This window comes from Bos taurus, chromosome 8 (assembly GCF_002263795.3).
Source record: "Bos taurus isolate L1 Dominette 01449 registration number 42190680 breed Hereford chromosome 8, ARS-UCD2.0, whole genome shotgun sequence".
Classification (NCBI taxonomy): Eukaryota; Metazoa; Chordata; class Mammalia; order Artiodactyla; family Bovidae; genus Bos; species Bos taurus.
The window spans coordinates 60,790,843-60,814,401 of NC_037335.1; the positions used below are offsets into that span (position 1 = coordinate 60,790,843).

Sequence of the window (23,559 nt, forward strand, 5' to 3'; positions counted from 1 at the left end):
CTCCTTGGGTTTATCTGTATGGGACTCTTTGCACCTCTTGGACTTGATTGACTATTTCCTTTTCTATGCTGGGGAAATGTTCAACTATAATCTGTTCAAAAAATTTCTCATACCCTTTCTTTTTCTCTTCTTCTTCTGGGACCCCTATAATTCAAATGTTGGTGCGTTTGATATTGTCATAGAGGTCTCTGAGACTATCCTCAGTTCTTTTCATTCTTTTTACTTTATTCTGCTCTTCAGAAGTTATTTCCACCATTTTGTCTTCCAGTTCACTGATTCATTCTTATGCTTCAGATATTCTGCTATTGATTCCTTCTAGAGTATTTTTAATTATAGTAATTGTGTTGTTTGTCTCTGTATGTTTTTTCTTTAATTCTTCTAGGTCTTGGTTGATTGAGTCTTGCATTTTCTCCATTTTGTTTTCAAGGTTTTTGATCATCTTTACTATCATTCTGAATTCTTTTTCAGGGAATTTGCCTAGTTCCTCTTCATTTATTTGGACTTACATGTTTCTGGTTTGTTCCTTCATTTGTATAGTATTTCTCTGCCTTTTCATTATTTATTTGAACCTACTGTGTTTGAGGTCTCTTTTTCCCAGGCTTCGAGGTTGAATTCTTTCTTCCTTTTGGTTTCTGCCCTCCTAAGGTTGGTCCACTGGTTTGTTTAGCCTCGTATAGGGTGAGATTTGTGCTGAGTTTTTTCGTTTGTTTTTTCTCTGATGGGCAAGGCTGAGTGAGGTGGTAATCCTGTCTGCTGATGACTGGGTTTGTATTTTTGTTTTGCTTGTTGTTTAGATGTGCTACTGGCGGTTGGGTGATGCCAAGTTTTGTATTCTTATATTCAAGTGGTTTCCTTTGTGTGAGTTCTCACTATTTGATACTCCCAAGGGTTAGTTCTCTGGTAGTCTAGGGTCTTGGGGTCAGTGCTTCCACTCCAAAGGCTCAGGGCTTGATCTCTTCCTTTCCTTTTTCTTTCTTCCTGGTCACTCTGCTCCAGCCCCACTGGCCTCTGCTGTTCCACCTCTATGCCTGTTGCTCCCTCTGCCACAAGAAAGAATCTTCTTTCCTGTCCTCTTAGCTTGCTTGATTTTTCTCCTTAGCACTGTTACCACCCGGCAGAACAGCTGTCTCTCTCCCGCTCCCCCACCCAGTAGAGCTTCAGCGCTTTCTCCACTTCTGCTCATAGTATAGTACCTAATACAGTTTTCCCACCTGTGCCTCTCCTGCATAGCCTCTTTACCTTAATTTTAACATCCCAGTCAGGTATGCCATGCCACCAAGACTCAATTTATAGATGAAGCATTTGACATCTTTCAGGCATAAATGGTTAATTTTTGACCTCCTACAACTTGGAAGAAGAATCAGTTGTTCACTTGAAAGTACACTGTTCACCCAGGGTTTCCTTGTTGAGTCCTAATAATATGATGTGATTTGGTAGGCAGGACTAGGTGTGAGATTGGTGTTATTTAGTATAAAAATTAAAGTTTTTCCAAGGCTCAAATGAGGGTGGGAACTGTGACTTCTCAGCCAGTGGTCGAATGGCTATCTTACGTAAAGGTTAACTCATTTCTGGGATTTTGAGATTTGTAGGGCTATTTGTACTGGCAGGCTAATTTCTAGCCTTGATCCTTGAAAAGTCATTTGTTGAACTTTACTAAGGTTTCTCTACATAGAGAGGACTTTACAGTGCAGCTTAGTCACATTTGCAGGTTATCAGTAGTAAATTTTAAAACTTGTTTTGATTTTCTCATGCCTGTTTACATAATCCTCATATGTAATAAACCCTCAGTAGCACTATAGTTTTCTCTTTCAGAATCAGAGACTTAGCCTCATCTTCTTCCTTATCATGCCCAATCCAGCCAACTGGAAAAGATTTTCTATTAAGCATTGGCGGGGAGTGCACTGAACTGGAAGTCAAGAGACCTGCCTGGGTGGCCTGCCGTTGGCTGGGTGACTTTGGATGAGCCTTCCTTTTCTGGGCTTCACACTATAGAATGAGCTGGTTGAACTGGATGATCTCTGAGTTCTTTTCCAGCTCTGTAAAGATTCTGTGTACTGCTATTTTGAAATGTGTTCTGATTTTTTGTCTTTTGATTTTTTTCTCCTCAGGCAGATGTTTGGAGCATGGGCATACTCTTATATGTACTTATGTGTGGCTTTCTACCATTTGATGACGATAATGTCATGGCTTTGTACAAAAAGATTATGGTGAGTATTACAAGGCATAGAATTTCATTGTGAGAGTTTATTATACTGCAAACTATATGCTTCTATTTATAAAAGTACAGAAACAGGCAGAAGTAATCTATGCTGTTAGAAGTAAGGATAGTGGTTACTCTTTGGAGGTGGATAGTGACGGAGGAGGCAATGGCACCCTACTCCAGTACTCTTGCCTGGAAAATCCCATGGACGGAGGAGCCTGGTGGGCTGCCGTCTATGGGGTCGCTACGAGTCGGACACGACTGAGCGACTTCACTTTCACTTTTCACTTTCATGTATTGGAGAAGGAAATGGCAACCCACTCCAGTGTTCTTGCCTGGAGAATCCCAGGGATGGAGGAGCCTGGTGGGCTGCCGTCTATGGGATCGCACAGAATCGGGCACGACTGAAGTGACTTAGCAGCAGCATCAGCAGCAGCAGTGACCGAGAGACATGTTTGGTTTTTGATCTGAATGCTGATTATACTTATGTATTCAGTTTTTGAAAACTTATCAAGATATACCCTATGATAGATGTCCTTTTCTATATGTATATTATACTTCTTCAATAAGAAGCTTAACAAAACAAAAACAAATGGGAAAGTAAACATGTAAGCTGATTTTCCTGGTAAGAATTTTTATTTTGTATCCTGAAATGATGCCTTAGTAAGTTGCTGTGTTAAATCACATTTTTCTTTTGAGTTATGTTAAACCGAGAGAAGCCTTTTTTTTGAAGGTAAAATTGGCTTTAAGGTATAATACAACCACAATGAAGAGTGTTGTAAGTTTTGTTAAAATCGTATATGTTAGAGATAGTAGATCTGAGATTATGGGGCAGTGGAGGGTGACTACTTAAGGGTAAAGGGTTTCTTTTTGGGTTGATGAAAACATTATAGAAGTGGTGATGATTACACAACTTGGTGAATTATGAAGGACCACTGAAGTGTATACTTTAAAAGTGAATTTTATGTTATATGAACTATATTCAATTTAAAAAATAAGAAATCACATGGGAAGGAAAGTAGTAGAATTCTTTTTTAATGAGTTATATTCAAAGCACGCTAACAAAAGAAGACAGGTAAAGAGGAAGAGCACCACATTGTGTCCATAGCAAACCAAGGTCAGACCAGCAGAGCAGCTTCTCAGTGCAGCTGGAATTCCGTTCTGTTTAACAAATATTTCCTGATGGTCTTCTTTGAGATACTGAAAAGCATGAACAAAGATCTATGAAACTTGGTCATTTTCCCCCAGGGCCAGATTTCTTGCTGGAGACAGATATATGGCTATCTGAAAAGGGGAAAAGCATACATATACATGTATCCATTTTCCCTTCAAACCCCTTCCATCCAGGCTGCCATATAACATTGAGCAGAATTCCCTGTGCTGTACAGTAGGTCCTTGTTGGTTATCCATTTTAAATATAGCAGGGTGTACATGACCATCCCAAACTCCTTAACGTGTATATGTGGCTGAGTCCCTTCACCGTTCACCTGAAACTGTCACAACATTGTTAATCGGCTATACCCCAATGCAAAATAAAACACTCAAAAGAATAAAGTGAAAATAAAAAGGGGAAAGGGTGAGGGATGCCATTTTATAACAGGTATAAGTGAAGTTAATGCAGGAGTGGATGTGGGATTTGGGAGAACATCTTATAGGAAGTGAGGTTTGAGCTGGGCTTTGAAAGGTAAGAAGCACTTGAGAAAGGCATGTGGGAGAGAGCGTGTCTGGTGGACAGTATCAGCAAAGGCATAATGGGAGTGGCATGGGCAGAAATGATCACAAGTTTTCTGTGTCTGAACCGTTAGGTCTGTAACTCCCTTTTGTAGAGGGGCTGCCTACATCAGCTCCTGTTTCTGGGAAGTAGCACACAGGGTTGCAAGTGGCAGAGGCAGTTGGCTCATTGCCTGCTCTATAGAACAACCGAGGCTAAGGGCACAGAGTCCAGTCACAGAGTTATTTATTTGGCTTAATAGTTTTTCCTGTATCCCACCCTGGAAAACGCTTTAAAAATCAGTGCCAAAGCTACAAGAGTAGTTTTGGGAAGTGATGGAGTTGTAGTAGTTCCGGTTTCTTGAAGGCTAAGGAGCTCTGATTCTGCAGGGTTAAAGAGAAGTGGTGTTAGCAGTAGCTGCTGCTCATGTTTTGGGAAACTGTGAGCACGTGTGCTTCTCCCTGGAGAGGGGGATGGATGGGGCAGTGGGCTGGAGCCTGCCAGGGTAGCCAAGACAGCACGTGTTTCTCGCCATCCCTTCTCACGAAGCCTCCTCTAAACTTTGCAGGGTAGCAGTTACTGCCTTGTCTCTACTCGCAATGCTGCCTGGGACAGCAGTCCCTGGCCTCACAGAGCCACAGCGCCCTGGTTAACAGTAGGATACAAGGAGAACAGTGTTGAGATCCCTTTGTAGCTTCGGCTTTAGTTAACACACGTGGGAAGGCTTGGTCTTTGGGCAGCTCACGGACAATTTCCCAGTTATACTTTTGAAAAATATTTGGTTGACCTCTTGAGTTATTCCCATTTTTTGCTACTTTTTCTTTAAAGTAGCACTCTGTTTTTTGTTCCGAAAATAACTTTAGTATTATAAGCTGCTAATATGTTTTACCATACTCTTTTTAGGGGTTGGGGGTACTCCATGCTAAAGAAATAAACTGACAGACAAATTTCTCCAAACATGAAGAAAAATGGATCTGTTAGGTGTTAATAGCATGAAATCTTAAACCTTCTAGAATTTTAGAAAGCCAGTGTGGGGACACAGGGTCCTAGAGTTCTCCTCTCTGCTTCTTGTTTCATATTTATTTATTTATTTTACCCAAAATTCACATTTTATTTAGGTTGAAATAAACTATACAAAATTGATTTTCTTCACCAAAAATAACAGCAATATTTTCTTGTTTCATATTTAAATTTTCACTAAAACATCTCTCTCCCTGGCTGTGTCCACGTAATCACTCTCAGGGTGGGGGAAGCCTTAGCTGTGGACTTAGTGCACTGGTTTACAACCCTGGTAGCACAACAGCATCACTTGGGGTGCTTTAAAAAACATCAGGTCCAACCCCCAGAGAAGTTAAATCAGAATCCTATTGATATTTTAGAAATCTAGGATCTCTACTTTCTGCCTGTGGACTTCGGCAAATTACTCAGCCTCTCTGTATGTCAGCTTTTTCATCTGTAAAATAGGGGATAGTATTCACAGCACAGGGTTGTCAGGATTAAATGTGTTAGTTCATTTAGTGTAATGCTCAATAAATGTTAGCTATTATGACTGACATACATTTCTAAATTTGGTTTGCCAATATTTTGTCTAGGACTTAAAATTTGTTCAGGGATGAATAGGTAGTTTTCCTTTCTAGAACTCTTTTGGGTTTTTTTGGCTTCAAGATTTTACTAGCCACATAAAGTTAATTGGGGACTATTCTTCCTTTTACTGTTTGTGTGTGTGTGTGTGAGTGTGGAGAGGCAGTTTAAGCTTGGAATTTTTGGGTGTTATGGAATATGCTTGAAAATCCGTGTCCAACAGTGACTTCTTTATGGGAAGATTTAAAAATAGTTAGATCCCTTTACTTTACTGAAAGCTCTCCAGTGGCTTCTTTCCCGTTTTACTCAAGCCAGAGTGTAAGCTGTAGGCATCATCCTAGGTGAACTTGCTTTCCATTATCTCAGCGTCCTCACTGCTTACTCATTAGGATGAAATTCTTAAATCTTAAACAGTTTCTGAACACCTGTCTGTGCCAGGCACTTTTCTAGATGCTTGGGATATGTCATTCGGTTCGGTTCAGTCGCTCAGTCATGTCTGACTCTTTGCGACCCCGTGAATCGCAGCACGCCAGGCCTCCCTGTCCATCACCAACTCCCGGAGTTCACCCAGACTCACGTCCATCGAGTCAGTGATGCCACCCAGCCATCTCATCCTCTGTCGTCCCCTTTCCCTCTTGCCCCCAATCCCTCCCAGCATCAGAGTCTTTTCCAATGAATCAACTCTTCGCATGAGGTGGCCAAAGTACTGGAGTTTCAGTTTTAGCATCATTCCTTCCAAAGAAATCCCAGGGCTGATCTCCTTCAGAATGGACTGGTTGGATCTCCTTACAGTCCAAGGGACTCTCAAGAGTCTTCTCCAACACCACAGTTCAAAAGCATCAATTCTTCGGCGCTCAGCCTTCGATATATCATTATATGTGAGTAAAACAGATGGAAGGTCCCTGCCCCCATGGAGTTTATATTACAGTGGCAGGGAAAAAAATACTGATAGTGGTAGAAAGAGATAATAGGTATAATAAATAAATTATATTAAAAGATGATCAAGTTCCCTGGTGGCTCAGACAGTAAAAGCATCTGCCTACAATGTGGGAGACCCAGGTTCAATCCCTGGAGCGAGACGATCCCCTGGAGAAGGAAATAGCAACCCACTCCAGTACTCTTGCCTGGAAAATCCCATGGATGGAGAAGCCTGGTAGGCTACAGTCCATGGAGTCACAAAGAGTCGGACACGAGTGAGCCACTTCACTTTCCCTTTCATGTGCTTTAGAAAGAAGAAAAAATTGAGCAGGGTAAAGAGGAATCAGGAGAATAGATGGAGAGGTGTGAAGGGAAACAGAGGGCTGGTTGCATTCAGTTCAGTTCAGTTGCTCAGTCGTGTCCGACTCTTTGTGACCCCATGAACCGCAGCACGCCAGGCCTCCCTGTCCATCACCAACTGCCAGAGTCTACCCAAACCCATATCCATTGAGTTGGTGATGCTGTCCAACCATCTCATCCTCTGTCATCCCCTTCTCCTCCTGCCCTCAATCTTTCCCAGCATCAGGGTCTTTTCAAATGAGTCAGCTCTTTGCATCAGGTGGCCAAAGTATTGGAGTTTCAGCTTCAACATCAGTCCTTCCAATGAACACCCAGGACTGATCTCCTTTAGGATGGACTGGTTGGATCTCCTTGCAGTCCCAGGGACTCTCAAGAGTCTTCTCTAACACCACAGTTCAAAAGAATCAATTCTTCTGCACTCACCTTTCTTTGTAGTCCAACTCTTACATCCATCCATGACTACTGGAAAAACCATAGCCTTGACTAGACGCACTGGTCATAACAAACACCCTCTTTCAACAACACAAGAGAAGACTCTATACCTGGACATCACCAGATGGTCAACACCGAAATCAGATTGATTATATTCTTTGCAGCCAAAGATGGAAAAGCTCTATACAGTCAGCAAAAACAAGACCAGAAGCTGACTGTGGCTCAGACCATGAACTCCTTATTGCCAAATTCAGACTTAAATTGAAGAAAGTAGGGAAAACCACTAGACTATTCAGGTATGACCTAAATCAAATCCCTTATGATTATACAGTGGAAGTGAGAAATAGATTTAAGGGCCTAGATCTGATAGATAGAGTGCCTGATGAACTATGGAATGAGGTTCGTGACATTGTACAGGAGACAGGGATCAAGACCATCCCCATGGAAAAGAAATGCAAAAAAGCAAAATGGCTGTCTGGGGAGGCCTTACAAATAGCTGTGAAAAGAAGAGAAGTGAAAAGCAAAGGAGAAAAAGAAAGATATAAACATCTGAATGCAGAGTTCCAAAGAATAGCAAGAGGAGATAAGAAAGCCTTCTTCAGCGATCAATGCAAAGAAATAGAGGAAAACAACAGAATGGGAAAGACTAGAGATATCTTCAAGAAAATCAGAGATACCAAGGGAACATTTCATGCAAAGATGGGCTCGATAAAGGACAGAAATGGTATGGACCTAACAGAAGCAGAAGATATTAAGAAGAGATGGCAAGAATACACAGAAGAACTGTACAAAAAAGATCTTCACGACCCAGATAATCACGATGGTGTGATCACTCACCTAGAGCCAGACATCCTGGAATGTGAAGTCAAGTGGGCCTTAGAAAGCATCACTACAAACAAAGCTAGTGGAGGTGATGGAATTCCAGTTGAGCTATTCCAAATCCTGAAAGATGATGCTGTGAAAGTGCTGCACTCAATATGCCAGCAAATTTGGAAGACTCAGCAGTGGCCACAGGACTGGAAAAGGTCAGTTTTCATTCCAATCCCAAAGAAAGGCAATGCCAAAGAATGCTCAAACTACTGCACAATTGCACTCATCTCACACGCTAGTCAAGTAATGCTCAAAATTCTCCAAGCCAGGCTTCAGCAATATGTGAACCATGAACTTCCTGATGTTCAAGCTGGTTTTAGAAAAGGCAGAGGAACCAGACATCAGATTGCCAACATCTGCTGGATCATGGAAAAAGCAAGAGAGTTCCAGAAAAACATCTATTTCTGCTTTGTTGACTATGCCAAAGCCTTTGACTGTGTGGATCACAATAAACTGTGGAAAATTCTGAAAGAGATGGGAATACCAGACCACCTGACCTGCCTCTTGAGAAATTTGTATGCAGGTCAGGAAGCAAGAGTTAGAACTGGACATGGAACAACAGACTGGTTCCAAATAGGAAAAGGAGTACGTCAAGGCTGTATATTGTCACCCTGTTTATTTAACTTATATGCAGAGTACATCATGAGAAATGCTGGACTGGAAGAAACACAAGCTAGAATCAAGATTGCCGAGAGAAATCTCAATAACTTCAGATATGCAGATGACACCACCCTTATGGCAGAAAGTGAAGAGGAACTCAAAAGCCTCTTGATGAAAGTGAAAGTGGAGAGTGAAAAAGTTGGCTTAAAGCTCAACATTCAGAAAACGAAGATCATGGCATCCGGTCCCATCACTTCATGGGAAATAGATGGGGAAACAGTGGAAACAGTGTCAGACTTTATTTTTCTGGGCTCCAAAACACTGCAGATGGTGGCTGCAGCCATGAAATTAAAAGATGCTTACTCCTTGGAAGGAAAGTCAATGACCAACCTAGATAGCATATTCAAAAGCAGAGACATTACTTTGCCAACAAAGGTCCATCTAGTCAAGGCTATGGTTTTTCCTTTGGTCATGTATGGATGTGAGAGTTGGACTGTGAAGAAGGCTGAGCGCCAAAGAATTGATGCTTTTGAACTGTGGTGTTGGAGAAGAGTCTTGAGAGTCCCTTGGACTGCAAGGAGATCCAACCAGTCCATTCTGAAGGAGATCAGCCCTGGGATTTCTTTGGAAGGAATGATGCTAAAACTGAAACTCCAGTACTTTGGCCACCTCATGCGAAGAGTTGACTCATTGGAAAAGACTCTGATGCTGGGAGGGATTGGGGGCAAGAGGGAAAGGGGACGACAGAGGATGAGATGGCTGGGTGGCATCACTGACTCGATGGACGTGAGTCTGGGTGAACTCCGGGAGTTGGTGATGGACAGGGAGGCCTGGCATGCTGCAATTCATGGTGTCGCAAAGAGTCAGACATGACTGAGCGACTGATCTGATCTGATCTGATCTGACTACACAGACCTTTGATGACAAAGTAGTCTCTGGTTTTTAATATGCTGTCTAGGTTGGTCAGAACTTTCCTTCCAAAGAGTAAGCGTCTTTTAATTTCATGGCTGCAATTACCATCTGCAGTGATTTTGTAACCCCCAAAAATAAAGTCAGCCACTGTTTCCATTGTTTCCCCATCTATTTGCCATGAAGTGATGGGACCAGATGCCATGATCCTGGTTGCATTATTAAATATTAAATAAGGTAGTCAGAGGTGAGATTTAATCAAGGTTTGGTTAGAAGGAGGTGAGAATGTTAGTCAGGTGGTCATCAGGCAGAGAATATTTCAGTCGAGAAAGCAGAGCAAAGGCTAGTAGGTAGAAGGATGCCTGGGGAGTCAAGGGAGAGCAGAGGGCCCGTGCCACCTGAGTGGAGTAAAGTAGGAGAGCCACAGAAACGAAGTCTCAGAGGCTCGGAGCTCCAACTGCCTTGGGCTCTGTAGCTTTCAAAGATTCTGGCTTTTTCTCTTAAGTGAGATAGGGAACCACCAGAGGGTTCTGAGCAGAAAACAGACATGGTCTTGTTCAGATTTTATCAAGACCACAGTGGCTACTGTGTGGAGATAGGCTATAAGGAGCAAAGAGGAGAGCCAGGGAGATGAGTGAGGGGAATGTGGTAGTGATTTTCAGACAAGATGGTAGCCATTGAGGTAGTGAGAAGTGGTTGGATTCTAGGTGTCTTTTTTTTTTTTTTAGTTATTTTTAAATGAACACAGAGTAAAACAAAAATTTTATGTGTAACAATTCTACAGATTTTAACACAGAGAGATTCATGTAGCCACCTCCATAGTCAGGATATATGTTTAGACTAATCTGTTGTCTTTTGAAGGTATTGCTAGTGTAATTTGCTGATGGATGGGATGAGGGGAGTAACCTGAGCAACTAGAAAGTTGGAATTGCCATCAACTGAGATGGAGAAGATTCCTGGTAGAGCACGGATGATAAGGAGTTCAGTTTTGAGCATAACGAATGTGTCTATTTTGTCTAAATTTTTTAGTTTATTGGCATAATGTTGTTTATTTAACCCCTTACAAAGTGTATATCAGATTTTTATGTATTTTTTATAGATTATACTATATAAGGAGTCTTTTATTTTATCTCTTTATGCTACCCCTTTCCCAGTTTTGTCGTACAGATGGTAGCATACCACAAACACTGTTCTCTGTCTTATCTTCTAATGGTATGTGTTGGAAATCATACCATTTCATACCCAGTCAGAACTTTTCATAGAATTTTTTTTTCTTTTTAAAAATAATTTTAATTGGAGGCTAATTACTTTACAATATTGTGGTGGTTTTTGCCATACATTCACATGAATCAGCCATGGGTGTACATGTGTTTCCCATCCTGACCCACCCTCCCACCTCCCTCCCCATCCCATCTCTCAGAGTCATCCCAGTGCACCAGCCCTGAGCACCCTGTCTCATGCATTGAACCTGGGCTGGCGATCTATTTCACATATGATAATATACATGTTTCAATGCTATTCTCTCAAATCATCCCACCCTCGCCTTCTCCCACAGAGTCCAAAATTATGTTCTTTACATCTGTGTCTCTTTTGCTGTCTCTCATATAGGGTCATCATTACCATATTTCTAAATTCCATATATTCATAGAATTCACTTCATAGAATTTCAGTGTATTGTACTTTATCTAAACCAGCCTTAATTTATGTACCTTAATTTAAATTATGTACATTAATTTATCTGAAATATAAATTAAAAAAATTTTAAAGATAAATTATATACCTTAATTTATCTAAACAATCCTAGATTAATGGATATTTAAGTAGTTTCTAAGTAGTCATTTTGTACATTGTGCATATATCTATAAGAAAATTCCTTAGAGTTAGGGGTCAGTTGTTGTTCAGTTGCTCAGTCATGTCTCACTCTTTTGCGACCCCATGGACTACAGCATGCCAGGCTTCTCTGTCCTTTACCAACTCCCAAAGTTTGCTCAAACTCATGTCCGTTGAAGTCGGTGATGCCATCCAACCATCTCATCCTCCGTCATCCCCTTCTCCTCCTGCCCTCAATCTTTCCCAGCATCAGGGTCTTTTCCAGTGAGTCAGCTCTTTGCATCAGGTGGCCAGAGTACTGCAGTTTCAGCTTCAACATCAGTCCTTCCAATGAATATTCAGGGTTGATTTCCTTTAGGATTGACTGGTTTAATCTCCTTCAGTCCAAGGGACTCTTAAGAGTCTTCTCCAGCACCACAGTTCGAAGGTATCAACTCTTTGGTGCTAAGCCTTTTTTGTTGTCCAGCTCTCACATCCGTACATGACTACTGGAAAAACCATAGCTTTGACTATACAGACCTTTGTTGGCGAAGTAATGTCTCTGTTTTTTAATACTCTGTCTAGGTTTGTCGTTGCTTTTCTTCCAAGGAGCAGGCTGTTTTTAATTTCATAGGTGCAGTCCCCATCTACAGTGATTGTGGAGCCCAAGAAAATAAAAGTCCATCACTGTTTCCATCGTTTCCCCATCTATTTGCCATGAAGTGATGGGACCAGATGCCATGGTCTTAGTTTTTTTGAAGGTTGAGTTTTATTTTAAGCCAGTGTTTTTGCTCTCCTCTTTCACCTTCATCAAGAGGCTCTTCAGTTCCTCTTTGCTTTCTGTCATAAGTGTGTCATCTGCATATCTGAGGTTATTGAAATATCTCCCTGCAGTCTTGATTCCAACTTGTGCTTCATCCAGCCTGGCGTTTCACATGATGTAGTCTGCATATAAGTTAAATAAATAAAGTGACAATATACAGCCTTTACATACTCCTTTCCCAATTTTGAACCAGTCTGTTGTTCCATATCCAGTTCTAACTGTTGCTTCTTGACCTGCGTACAGGTTTTACAGGAGGCAGGTCAGGTGGTCTGATATTCCCATCTCTTTAAGAATTTTCAATAGTTTTTTGTGATCCACACAGTCAAAACTTGGATCTAACACCTACAAATTTAGTACTAACATACAAATTTCAATGTTCTCTACTTTTATTTATTTATTGAATGCACTAGTGGATTCTGGGTGAATCCTTTGGGAGAGAGGGCTTACTTTAAGATAACATAAAAGTGTTATATCCTAATAGTAGATGTTAGATCCAAGTTTTGATATTTGGGGTAAATAAAATATTTCTGCCATGCAATGAGTAGAAAATATCTAATTCTTGTTCAATAGAGATTTAGCCTTCCTAATTAATATTATTTACTAATATTAAATTAATACTAATACTAATATTTAAATTAATATTATTTACTAATACTGTATATTCTTTGTTTCTCTTACTCTGAATTTCATTTTTTAGTTTTTCATGTATTTGCAAGTTGAAAATTGATTCAAATTAGGACTTTTATGCATTATTGTGGAATTTAATTTCACACATTATAGATTTTGAAATTTATTGTAATCTTGGCTCAGAACTATTGTTCCGAGTCACAGTGTAATACAGTCTGCTGGTTGAATCTAATTAAGGTGTCGTATCACTTGCATGCAGTATGTATCTTTGCCTAGAATGTTCTAAAATTCCTCAGTTGGGAATAGCACTTCCCTCAGTCCTTGGTTTGATTGAAAACCCAGCAGTATTTGACACACTGTATGTAACTCTTGTTTAAAAGGCAGACTTTGTTTAGCTTTTGTGTTTTTTGACTATTTTAACCAAAATGCTAAACTGCAGTTTCCAGCATGGTTACTAATAGACTGAGTGTTAATCTTATTAATGTCATCTCTGTTCATTCCCTATCACTGCATTCAAAGACAAGCATGACTGTACTCCAGGTCTGGGTACACAAACATTAAGGAAATATAACTAATTTAGTAAATGAAAGTTGAGTAGCTTGAAAGTAAAATTGCTTTCTAACAAGTATGGTTTATAATTTTAGGAAATGAGCAAGTTATCTCTTTATGAGATAATACTTTAGAATTACAGAGCTGACTCCAGGGCTATTATGTGTTGGAGAGATCACCTGCCTTTCTTAGTACTGTATGGAAAATGAACGATTCCAAGCTCACCGATATTCCCAGGATTATCTTGCTTACTAGCACACAGATCTTTTTTCCTTCCTCCCAATTGGTTTCACCCTCTATTACCTGTTTCTTGCTCTCATTTGCAAGGTCAGCTCTTTAGTAAACAAGAATTCTCCAAAGACTGGATATAAACCAAGGTTAAGGGGCACAGGCTTGGTTGACACAGGGCCTTTTGTGGAGGTGCTCTTCCCCGGCGAAATTGTTCCTTTAAGGCCTTTGCTGTTTGACCATTTATAGATACATACTTTCAGTACTTAAAGATGGAACCTTTCTCCCTACTTCTAGGTATCCTTAGACTTTCCAGCACAGTACTGTACAATGAGTATTAAATCTTTCTTTACTATCTCTGCCCCTTTATTGCTCTGTCACAGTGTTTCTCAACTTTGGCACCACTGACATTTTGAACTGTATAATTCTTTGTAGTGGGGGACTGTCCTGTGCATTGTGGGGTGTTTAGCAGTATCCCTGGCCTTTACCCACTAGATGCCAGGAGCGGCCTCCAAATCATGACAATCAAAAATGTCTCCTGACACTGCCAGATGTCCCCTGGGGGACAAAATCACCCTCGGTTGAGAACCAGTGCCTTATAACATTGAATAAGTATTTGATTTCCCTGGCTGAGACACAGTTTCCTCACCTGTGTGATGTGGTTGGTAATCCCTGCCCACCGCACAGGGTAAAATATGTATACAAGTGCTTCGTGTGTTTTTGAGTCCTGTGTACAAATGAGTGGTTGGGGTAAGCCTGGCAGCAGAACTCAGCTCTGGACTCTATTTCAGTTAGAGGATGAAGCTGGGAATGTTAGGTCACGGTGCTGGGGCACCGGCTTCGTGCTTCCTTTGTTGATGGTGCTCTACAGAGCTGTTCTGTCCAAATAAGGAAAGTGGGTGGGTGATGTGAGCAGGACTTGACTAGCTGATTTGTTCTTACCAAGTAATCCTGAGATCCTGAGGCAGCTGTGATGGGGCAAAGCACTACTGAGAGGGCAGGTGCATCCTCAGAATGACTCTAGCCGTTTTTACTGTACTGAATATTTAGCACCCTGGCACATATGGCTTTGGCCGCCATGCCATCTTTGGTCTGCCCTATCTCTCTGCACTTTGTAGCCCTATCTCCCACTTATTTTTATTTCAGATTGAATAAACATTTATTGCCTCTTGTGCAAGCCACTTTGCCAAGTGCTTTCCCATACATCCTCTTTTATTCCTTTTAGTGGAATAATCCCACATACAGTAATGCCCTGTAAGTAGCATCACTGTACTTGTTTCACAGACAGTAACAGTAGTAATAGTAGTGAAGGCAGCCTTAATAGTACAAACTAGAAGGCAATGGCAACCCACTCCAGTACTCTTGCCTGGAAAATCCCATGGACGGAGGAGCCTGGTAGGCTGCAGTCCATGGGGTTGCTAAGAGTCGGACATGGCTGAGAGACTTCACTTTCACTTTTCACTTTCATGCATTGGAGAAGGAAATGGCAACCCACTCCAGTGTTCTTGCCTGGAGAATCCCAGGGACAGGGGAGTCTGGTGGGCTTCTGTCTATGGGGTCGCACAGAGTGGGACATGACTGAAGCAACTTAGCAGCAGCAGCAGCAGATACTGAGTTCTTAATTCTGTGCCTAACTCTGTGCTAAGTGCTTTTTATGTATTAAATCATTGACTGCTAGCAGCAGTTTATGGAGTTGATACTATTATTGTATTTCTTTTCCAGATGAGGAAACTGAGGCACAGCGAGGTTACATAGCCCATCCACACAGCTAGTAAGTGGTAGGTCCTACATTTGGATATAGACAGTTTGTCTCCAGAGCTTACTCTTAGGAAACAGGGTCAGAAAAATGACATAACTTGTACAGGTTCAAGGAGCAGATAAGACGTAGACTGGGATTCAAATACAGAGTATGACTGCAGGCTCTGCCTGTTTCCAGTGCACCAAGCACCATACATCTCATTCACTTGTCCTCCCTGCCTACCTGTGGGTAGTATTGCTTCTATAAGTACTAGCTTATAGCACAGCACAGGGGATCTATTAAAAGAGACTTCATGAATTCAAGTTAGGTTGATCAAAGGGATGAGAAATAAGAGGCAAAGGGAAACTTGGAATCAGCCTGGTGGCTCTTGTTATTCAGTTCTTTGGTCTGAAAATTAATTTTTATATCTGATTTCTGTAGAATTCTGCTATTTTTAGTTAAGAGTACTTGTGTTTTGGATGGTAGTTTTGGGATTAAATGGCATAACATTTATAGTTCTGGTTAGGAACTGTTATTTGTGTGTTGGAACAGGCCAGAAAGTGCTGGAATCTGGAACCAGAATTGTCCTTGGGTGGGTAGGTGATGATAGGAGAGAGGTAATGCAAGTAAGTTAAACCCTTAGAGATGGTCTGTTAGTTTTCTACAGTTGTCACAAAGTACTACAAGATGGTGGCTTAAAATGGCAGATATTTATTCTTTCAGTTCTGGAGACTAGAAGTCTAAAACCAAGGTGTCAGCAGGCCACGGTCTCTCTGAAGGATCTGGAGAAACTCCTCTTTTGCCTCTCGCTGGCTTCTTGTGTTTGCCTGCAATCCTTGGCAGTCCTTGGTTTACAGGCGTGTCACTCCAGTCTCTGCCTCTGTTTTCATGCGGCCTTCTCTCCTGTGTGTTTGTGTCTCTGCATGTAAGTGCCCCCTTCTTATAAGAATACCCCCCAGTTATTTTGGATTTAGGGCCCAGCCTAACCCAGTACATCTTAACTTGATTACTTGTGCAAAAGCCCCTCTTTCCAAATAAGGGTGCGTTCACAGGTTTCAGGTGGACCTAAGTTTTGGGGGGACACTGTTCAACCCTGTGCAGTTGGTATCCAGAGAGTAAGCAGTAGATGGCTCTGCATCCAGTCAGCATGAGCAGAGACCCTCTGGAGTACATGGAGGTTCTGACCTGTGAGCAAGACAAAGGACGCTTGAGGCTGTGCAGGTTGTGATTGGAGACTCAGATCATGGCTCTGATCAGTGTAAGTAGATGGTAGAGTCCTAACCCCAGGCTGTCTCTGTTTTCTATGGGACCCTGGTAAGAGCAAGCTATGGTATTTAAGCTACCAGGCAAACAATCAGTTTGCCAAGAAAGAGAATGTGTCAGGTACCCAGGGTTTGGATCATGAGAGACATCTGGATGCAGGAATAAGGAAAAGCTGAGATAAGAGAGTGGGGCCAGCCAAGTCACGGCCTGTCCTGCTTGTGACTTGATGCTGAGTCCCAGCAAGGTGGTTGAAGCATCTAAAAATCCCCCCTTCCCAGGGATAAGCCCGAGCCTAGGCAGCACTGAGCCTTCAGTGCTTGGTGAATGAAGGGTGGTAAGGAAAAATGAATTAGAGGCTTCTCATTACAGTTCAGAAACAAACTGTCAGCACTGACATTGGCATGTGTTTAGGTGCCCTGGCAAGGCATAATAGGCATGGGATCTCCGGGTAGTAGTGAGTGCTTTAGATAAAGGAGAATGAAAAATTTAATAACATTAAATGTCATTTGTAAAATGAAAGCTCATGCCCTTCCTAGGAAACACTTTGTAGGTCAACCTGTCTGCTCTCATCAGAGAGGCTGAGTAAGAGGTTGAGTTGCTTTAACATTAGCACCTTTTCTTTTTAAATAAATTGCTTGATAACATTTCTTTGAAACTTTGACTGTTTCTTTAACATAATCAAAGTCCGGCCTGTCATGTAGGTCTCAGATTCTGAGTGATCTGTACTGTCCATTTCTCCCCTCACCTTTAAGCTGGACTGGTTCCTGTGACAGAGAATGCAGTGCTGCTGCTAGTTGATGGCTTCTCCACCTGCCTGCCTCTACGGTTCCAGCCTGGTTCAGTTATTGCTGGGTGTGTGTGTGCGCGCATGTGCATGTACGTACATGCATACGCGTGTGTGCGCTTGCCCTTGTCCGGGGAGTTTGTAATTTCCTTGGTTCTGTCTCACCGCAGCAAAAATTTGAAGCAACGGAGGGACCAGTGTTACAGCTCAGTTTTATTTGGCAAGCAAAGGAAAATACATCCTCGAGGCATGAGGGCTGCTGCTGCTGCTAAGTTGCTTCAGTCGTGTCCCACTTTGTGCGACCCCATAGACGGCAGCCCACCAGGCTCCCCCGTCCTTGGGATTCTCCAGGCAAGAACACTGGAGTGGGTTGCCATTGCCTTCTCCAATGCATGAAAGTGAAAAGTGAAAGTGAAGTCGTTCAGTCGTGTTCGACTCTCAGCGACCCCATGGACTGCAGCCCACCAGGCTCCTCCATCCATGGGATTTTCCAGGCATGAGGGTGGGCCGACCCAAAAGATGCGAAGAGAAGAGAGGCCAGCACGGCTCAATTTTGGCTCCTCTTTTTCAATGTTTTTTCTCCTCCCCCTGAGCCTGCCCTGTGTAAATTGGGCTAGCCTGGAGGGCTGTTTGTTTCTCCCGTCCTTGGACCTTCCTTTGTTCTATTTTCCCGGGCTTTTCCCTTTGTCCTTTAGCCACCACCATTCTGGACTACTTTTTCCTATTCTAACTACCTAACACCCTCATCTCCCTGGACCTGTAATAGATTTCTAATTCAGGATCCTTATTCAGGTAATTTTGTCTTTGGTTAGTTTTGGGGACCCTCTGGATTCTCTCAGACCATGTTCCTTAGTCCCCATAGTTATCACAAACAATTGTGTGATGAATATTACTATTCATAACAGTAATAACTTGTTTATGCCAAATTATTTGCTTAGGATAAATTGCTAGGAGTGTAATTGCTGGATCAAAGATATTTGATCTTGAATGCTTTTTATACATATTTCCACAGTACTCTTCAGAAATGTTTATACTCATTGTATATATAAGTGCTCTTGCCCCTGAACTCTAACATTGGATAATTTTTTTTGAAGTTTATCCATTTAGATCATATTTTTGTTTAAATTAATTACTTTTTTATTACTAGATTAGTTGAACATGTTATCGTGTTTATTGACCATTTAAAAACTCTTGTTTTTGGAATTATGAATATTCTTTGTCCATTTTCTTTTGGAATATATGCTTTTATCCTATTTCTTCATTTATTCAACAAATATTAATTGAGTACCTTTTATGTTAGGGCCAGACAATGTTCTAGGTAAACAGTACAGACAAAATCCCTGTGATTTTTTAAAGAGTTTATATTCTAATGTAAATAGAATACATTAGAATATTTTCTAATGTATAAACAAATATGTAGTATGACATATTTATAAACAAATAAATGTGTGTTTATAAACAAACATGTAGTATGACATATTTAAACAATGAATATGCTGGGTGTGTGTGTGTGCACACAAAATAAATAAATATGTAGTATGACATATAAACAAATAAATATGTAGAAAATAAACAAATATGTAGTATGACAAGTGGAGATAAGGACTGTACAGAAGGTGCCTTGAAAGGGTGGTGGAGATGATGGTGCATGAGGATGCTATTTATAAGGGTGGTTTGGGGAGACCTCGTTGGTAACACTGGTATTTAAGGGGAGACCTGAAGAAGGTTAAGGTACAAGCTCTGCTGATATTGAGGAAAGCATAATAGTGGCGGGAACAAAGTGTGCAAAGGACCTAAGGCAGGCCTGTGTTTGACCTGTGGCATGATCATAGTTTGGTGAGTGAGGGAGAGAGTGAGGAGGTGAATTTGAGAGGTAGCAAGGAGTTGGGCCTGGAGCCAGAGTAAGGAATTTGGATTTCATTCTGAGTGAGATAGAGAGCCTTTGAAGAGTTTTGGATAGTGAAGTGACATGACCTGACCAAATGTTTTGAAAGAACATTGGTGCTGATAAGTAGAAACTAGACTGTGGGGAGCAGTGAAGGGCTCTGGAATACTAGCTGGGAGCCTCTTGCAGTATATCAGATGAAAGAGCCTGGAGGCGTGGGGCAGGTAGTCAGGGGTTTCTGGATAAACAGAGAACCGGTAGATTTGCTGATGGTTTGGATGTGAAGTGTGAAGGAAAGAGGTGTTAAAGATGGTCCAAGGTTTCTTCTTGTTTTTGTAAAATATTTGTTTATTTATTTGGCTGTGCTGGGTCTTAGCTGCCACACTCAGGATCTTTGATCTTCACTGTGGCATTGAAGTTCTTTAGTTGCAGCCAGCAGGATCTTTAGTAGTGGCGTGCAAACTCTTAATTGCAGCCTGTGGGATCTAGTTCCCTGATGGGGATTGAACCCAGGCCTCTTGCATTGGGAGTGTGAAGTCTTAGCCACTGGACCCCCAAGGAAGCCCATGATCCAAGGTTTCTGACCTGAGGAGTTGCCATTTGCTGTGAAGGGGCAATGTTGGAAGAAGAGGATTGGTGGTGATCTGTGAGAGCTCTTTACATGATAAAGTAGATTAGTCTTTTGTCATTTAGGTGGAAAGGCTTTTCCCCTACTCAATTTGTTGTTAATTAACTTTGTTAGTTGTGTTTTGCTGTACAGAAATGTCAGCTTTTAATTTTGTCATCTGTTAATCTTTATAGTTTTTGGTATTGCTGTCATGTCTAGACAGGTTCTAAAAACGAATCACCGATGCTTTCAGTATTCTCATGGTTTTGTATTTGCATTTAACTCTTTAATCTGGGTGGAATTAATTTTGATGTATATTATGAATTACAGTTCAATCTTAATTTTCTCATGCAATTAACCTGTTGTCCTAGCATCATTAAACAGTTTGTTCTCTGCTAAGAGAGATGATTCTGTCATTTCCTTTGAATTGGGAAAGGGGGCGTGTGTGACAGACTGTGTGAAGAGGTCCTGTTCTACATGTGTTAGTCTTTAGCAAGCCCCAGTCTTGTTTTGGTTGATGACTTAGTGACTGTAATGTCTAACAGGTTATAAACATTTGCCTCCTGAGTCTCTTCCATTCCTTAAAGGGGTGGCTTTATGCAGTGGCAGTTCTTCAGTGATAGTGAATTCTGCCTCGTAGATGATATGTGACCTGTTTGTAGCCACAGCCTGTGTCCAATTACCAAATATGCTTTTCTGTGACCTAATTTTGTCAACTGACAATTCTTCTGGGATTATAAACTAAAATTTGCTTTAGCAATATGAACATTGACTACAGTGTATACTTCTGGCCACTAATAATACTGTAGATTCCAAAGGCCTGTAAGATATATGTTTGCCATGTCTTAAAGTTGGGTGAAGTCTTCAAGCTTGGAAGTAAATCTCTAGCATGTTGTTAACTGTAGAAATTTTTGTTAAGGCTGATTGAACCTAAGTCTCTTTAATGCTTTTCTTGTTTTTTTGTAGAAAGGGCAATATGACGTTCCAAAGTGGCTGTCTCCCAGTAGCGTTCTACTTCTTCAGCAAATGCTACAGGTAATCTTTGTTATTTATTTTTAAATAATAGAAGTCTATTGCAGCTATTTGATTTTAAGATGTCTGTGGTGCTACTACATTTATACATCACCTTTAAAAAATTCTATTCATTATATCTATTCTGCAGATATTCTCTACTAGTGCTTTCTTTGCAAATGCAATTTTTTTTTTTTTTTTTTTTTGGCCATACCACGTGGCATGTGGGATCTTCCCTGATTAGGGATCGAACCCCCATCCCCTGTAGTAGAAGTGTGGAGTTTTAACCTCTGCACCTCCAGGGAAGACCTGTATTTTTTTTTTAAAGACAGCTAATATATGTCTTTGGTGATTTGGTTTTTCTTCCCTTTTCTTGAGAATTGTCAGTTTAATCAGCTCTTGCTCCACTGTTTTCTGAGTTCTTGCTCCCATTCTTTGTATGCTAGATATATAGTGGATATGGAATAAATGCTTGAATGAGCTGATGTACAGCTGAGTGGGCCCTTGATTTAGTGCTGTGGTTCACAAACTTTAGCATGTACCAGAATTGCCAGATGGGCTTATTAAAACCCAGATTACTGGGCTTCAAATGGAAAGTGTCTGATTCTATAGATCTGGGGTAGGACTAAGAGTTTGCATTTCTAACAAGCTCCCAGATGACACTGATGCTGCTGGTCTGGGGGGCCACATTTAAGAATCACTGATTTGGTGTAATGACCTCAGAAGGTGAAAGATAGGAGTGCTGAAGGCTAGTTATCCTCCCTCCCGATCAGTAGGCATGCCACCTAACCTGGTTCTGACCTGAAAATGGGGATTCTGAGCTTGGCCTCACGGCTACATAGTGTTATGTGGATAAAATGAGATTAATAGGAAACACTTTGAAAATATGAGTACCTTATTAGTGCAGTATGTTTTTCATTATTATGTATTTCAGTTTTCCATCTATTAAGCCATCTCTACTTTTTATTCAAAATTTACTTCAAGCTCACCCACCTTGATTAAGTAGGCCAGACCACCAAATCTCCATAATGAGATTGAAAACACCTCATCCTTTCTTCTAAACTCCCCAAAACTTAATCTGTGTTGATTAATTTTCCTTTCCTCACATTTGAAAATTACAAATGGAAAAGAAAGGTATGCTTTTCAACTTGTTCTATGTGATTGTAAGCTCACCGGAGGTAGAGATTGCATATTCAGTGTGAATGCCCTGCATTGTGGCTGCTTGAATATTAAATTGGTGAATATTTCCTGTGAATAGGTTTTCCAGCAAAAGACTATTACATCTGAACTTCATGAATAATGTCCATACCAATGAAGTTCATGTTTGTTAAACATTTATCTTCTAAGCCGTGTTGGTTGCTATAGTTCTCTTGCTTCTATTCCCTTTTTAAAAGAATTTATTCCAAGGCCATTTTAAGGTCTTTGACAGCATTTTTGTGATGATAAAAGTTTACATCTGTTCTGATGAATTTTCAGTTCTCAGGAGAAAAAGGTGTTCTATGCTCTCTATTTGAAATGTTAATCTCCAGCTACCTCTCAATGGCCACTAGGTGGACCCAAAGAAACGGATTGCTATGAGAAATCTCTTGAACCACCCCTGGATCATGCACGATTACAACTGTCCTGTTGAGTGGCAAAGCAATGCTCCTGTAAGTCGAATTAAAAAACAAACAAATAAAAAACTTTGTGTGGATTTAGGATGTACAGTGATGTGTTCTAAGTATAAAAGAAAATATATTTTGTAGACTTATTCGTCAGATTGCTGTTTGGGAGACTGTAACTGAACTATACATTCACCTGTTAATCTCTTGGACAGTGATGCCTAACCAGGCCAGCACATGAGAATCACAAGGACCTTAAAAAGTGCCTGTGCCCCCTCCCACAACGATTAGTAGATATTTTAAAAAACTCCCAGGTGTCTCTCACATAGTCAGGATTGAGAATCTTGGGCGGGTTACTTAACTTTTCCAAACCTGTATATTCGTCTGTAAAAAGTAGGTTAAACCTATTCTTTGTCTAATTCCCAGAGTAGTTACGAGGTTGCAGTGGTTCTCATACTTTTAAGTCTGAGGCCCCCTTTATGCTCTTAATATTAATGTATTAAAATATTTATTTGATTCACTTAAAAGTAACAGTACTATACCTGTTACAGTTTATCACAAATAAATATTTTTATGAAAAAAGACTATTTGAAAAATAAATGTGGTGGGAAGAATAGCATTGTTTTACATCTTTGCAAGTTTCTTTAAAGTTTAGCTTAAATGAAGGCACTTGGATCTCACCTGCTTCTGCATTGTCTGTTTTGTTATGTTGTTTTGATTGGAGATCCTCCAGGGTCTGTAGACCACACCACACCCTGAGAACTGGTTTAATATATATATAGGAAGAAGCTTTAACACAGAGTGCTATGCAAGTTTAAGCAATTATATTAACAAACATTCCTACATTACTGTTTTAAAAATATTTTTTAACAAATGGAAGTTTGAACTTGATAAAAATGTGAGCTTTACTAAAGAATATGTGTAATTGAAAAAATTATAGTTAATTTAAAATATTGTTAGTTTTAGATATATAGCAAAGTGATTCAGTTATGCATATATATATATATTTCAAATTATTTTCCATTATAGACTATTATAAGATATTGACTGATA

At 40.6% G+C, this 23,559-nt stretch overlaps 1 protein-coding gene across 3 annotated transcripts in view; it reads left to right on the forward strand.

The window, feature by feature from the left end:
- MELK (maternal embryonic leucine zipper kinase) overlaps positions 1 to 23,559 on the forward strand; it is an 88,515-nt gene that overhangs the window by 30,938 nt on the left and 34,018 nt on the right. For 2 of the 3 annotated variants that reach the window (XM_024995723.2, NM_001111260.1), the window contains 3 exon segments: positions 2,109 to 2,207; positions 20,861 to 20,929; positions 22,456 to 22,554. In XM_024995723.2, the coding sequence (XP_024851491.1) occupies positions 2,109 to 2,207; positions 20,861 to 20,929; positions 22,456 to 22,554 (267 nt within the window). 3 annotated transcript variants of the gene reach the window in all.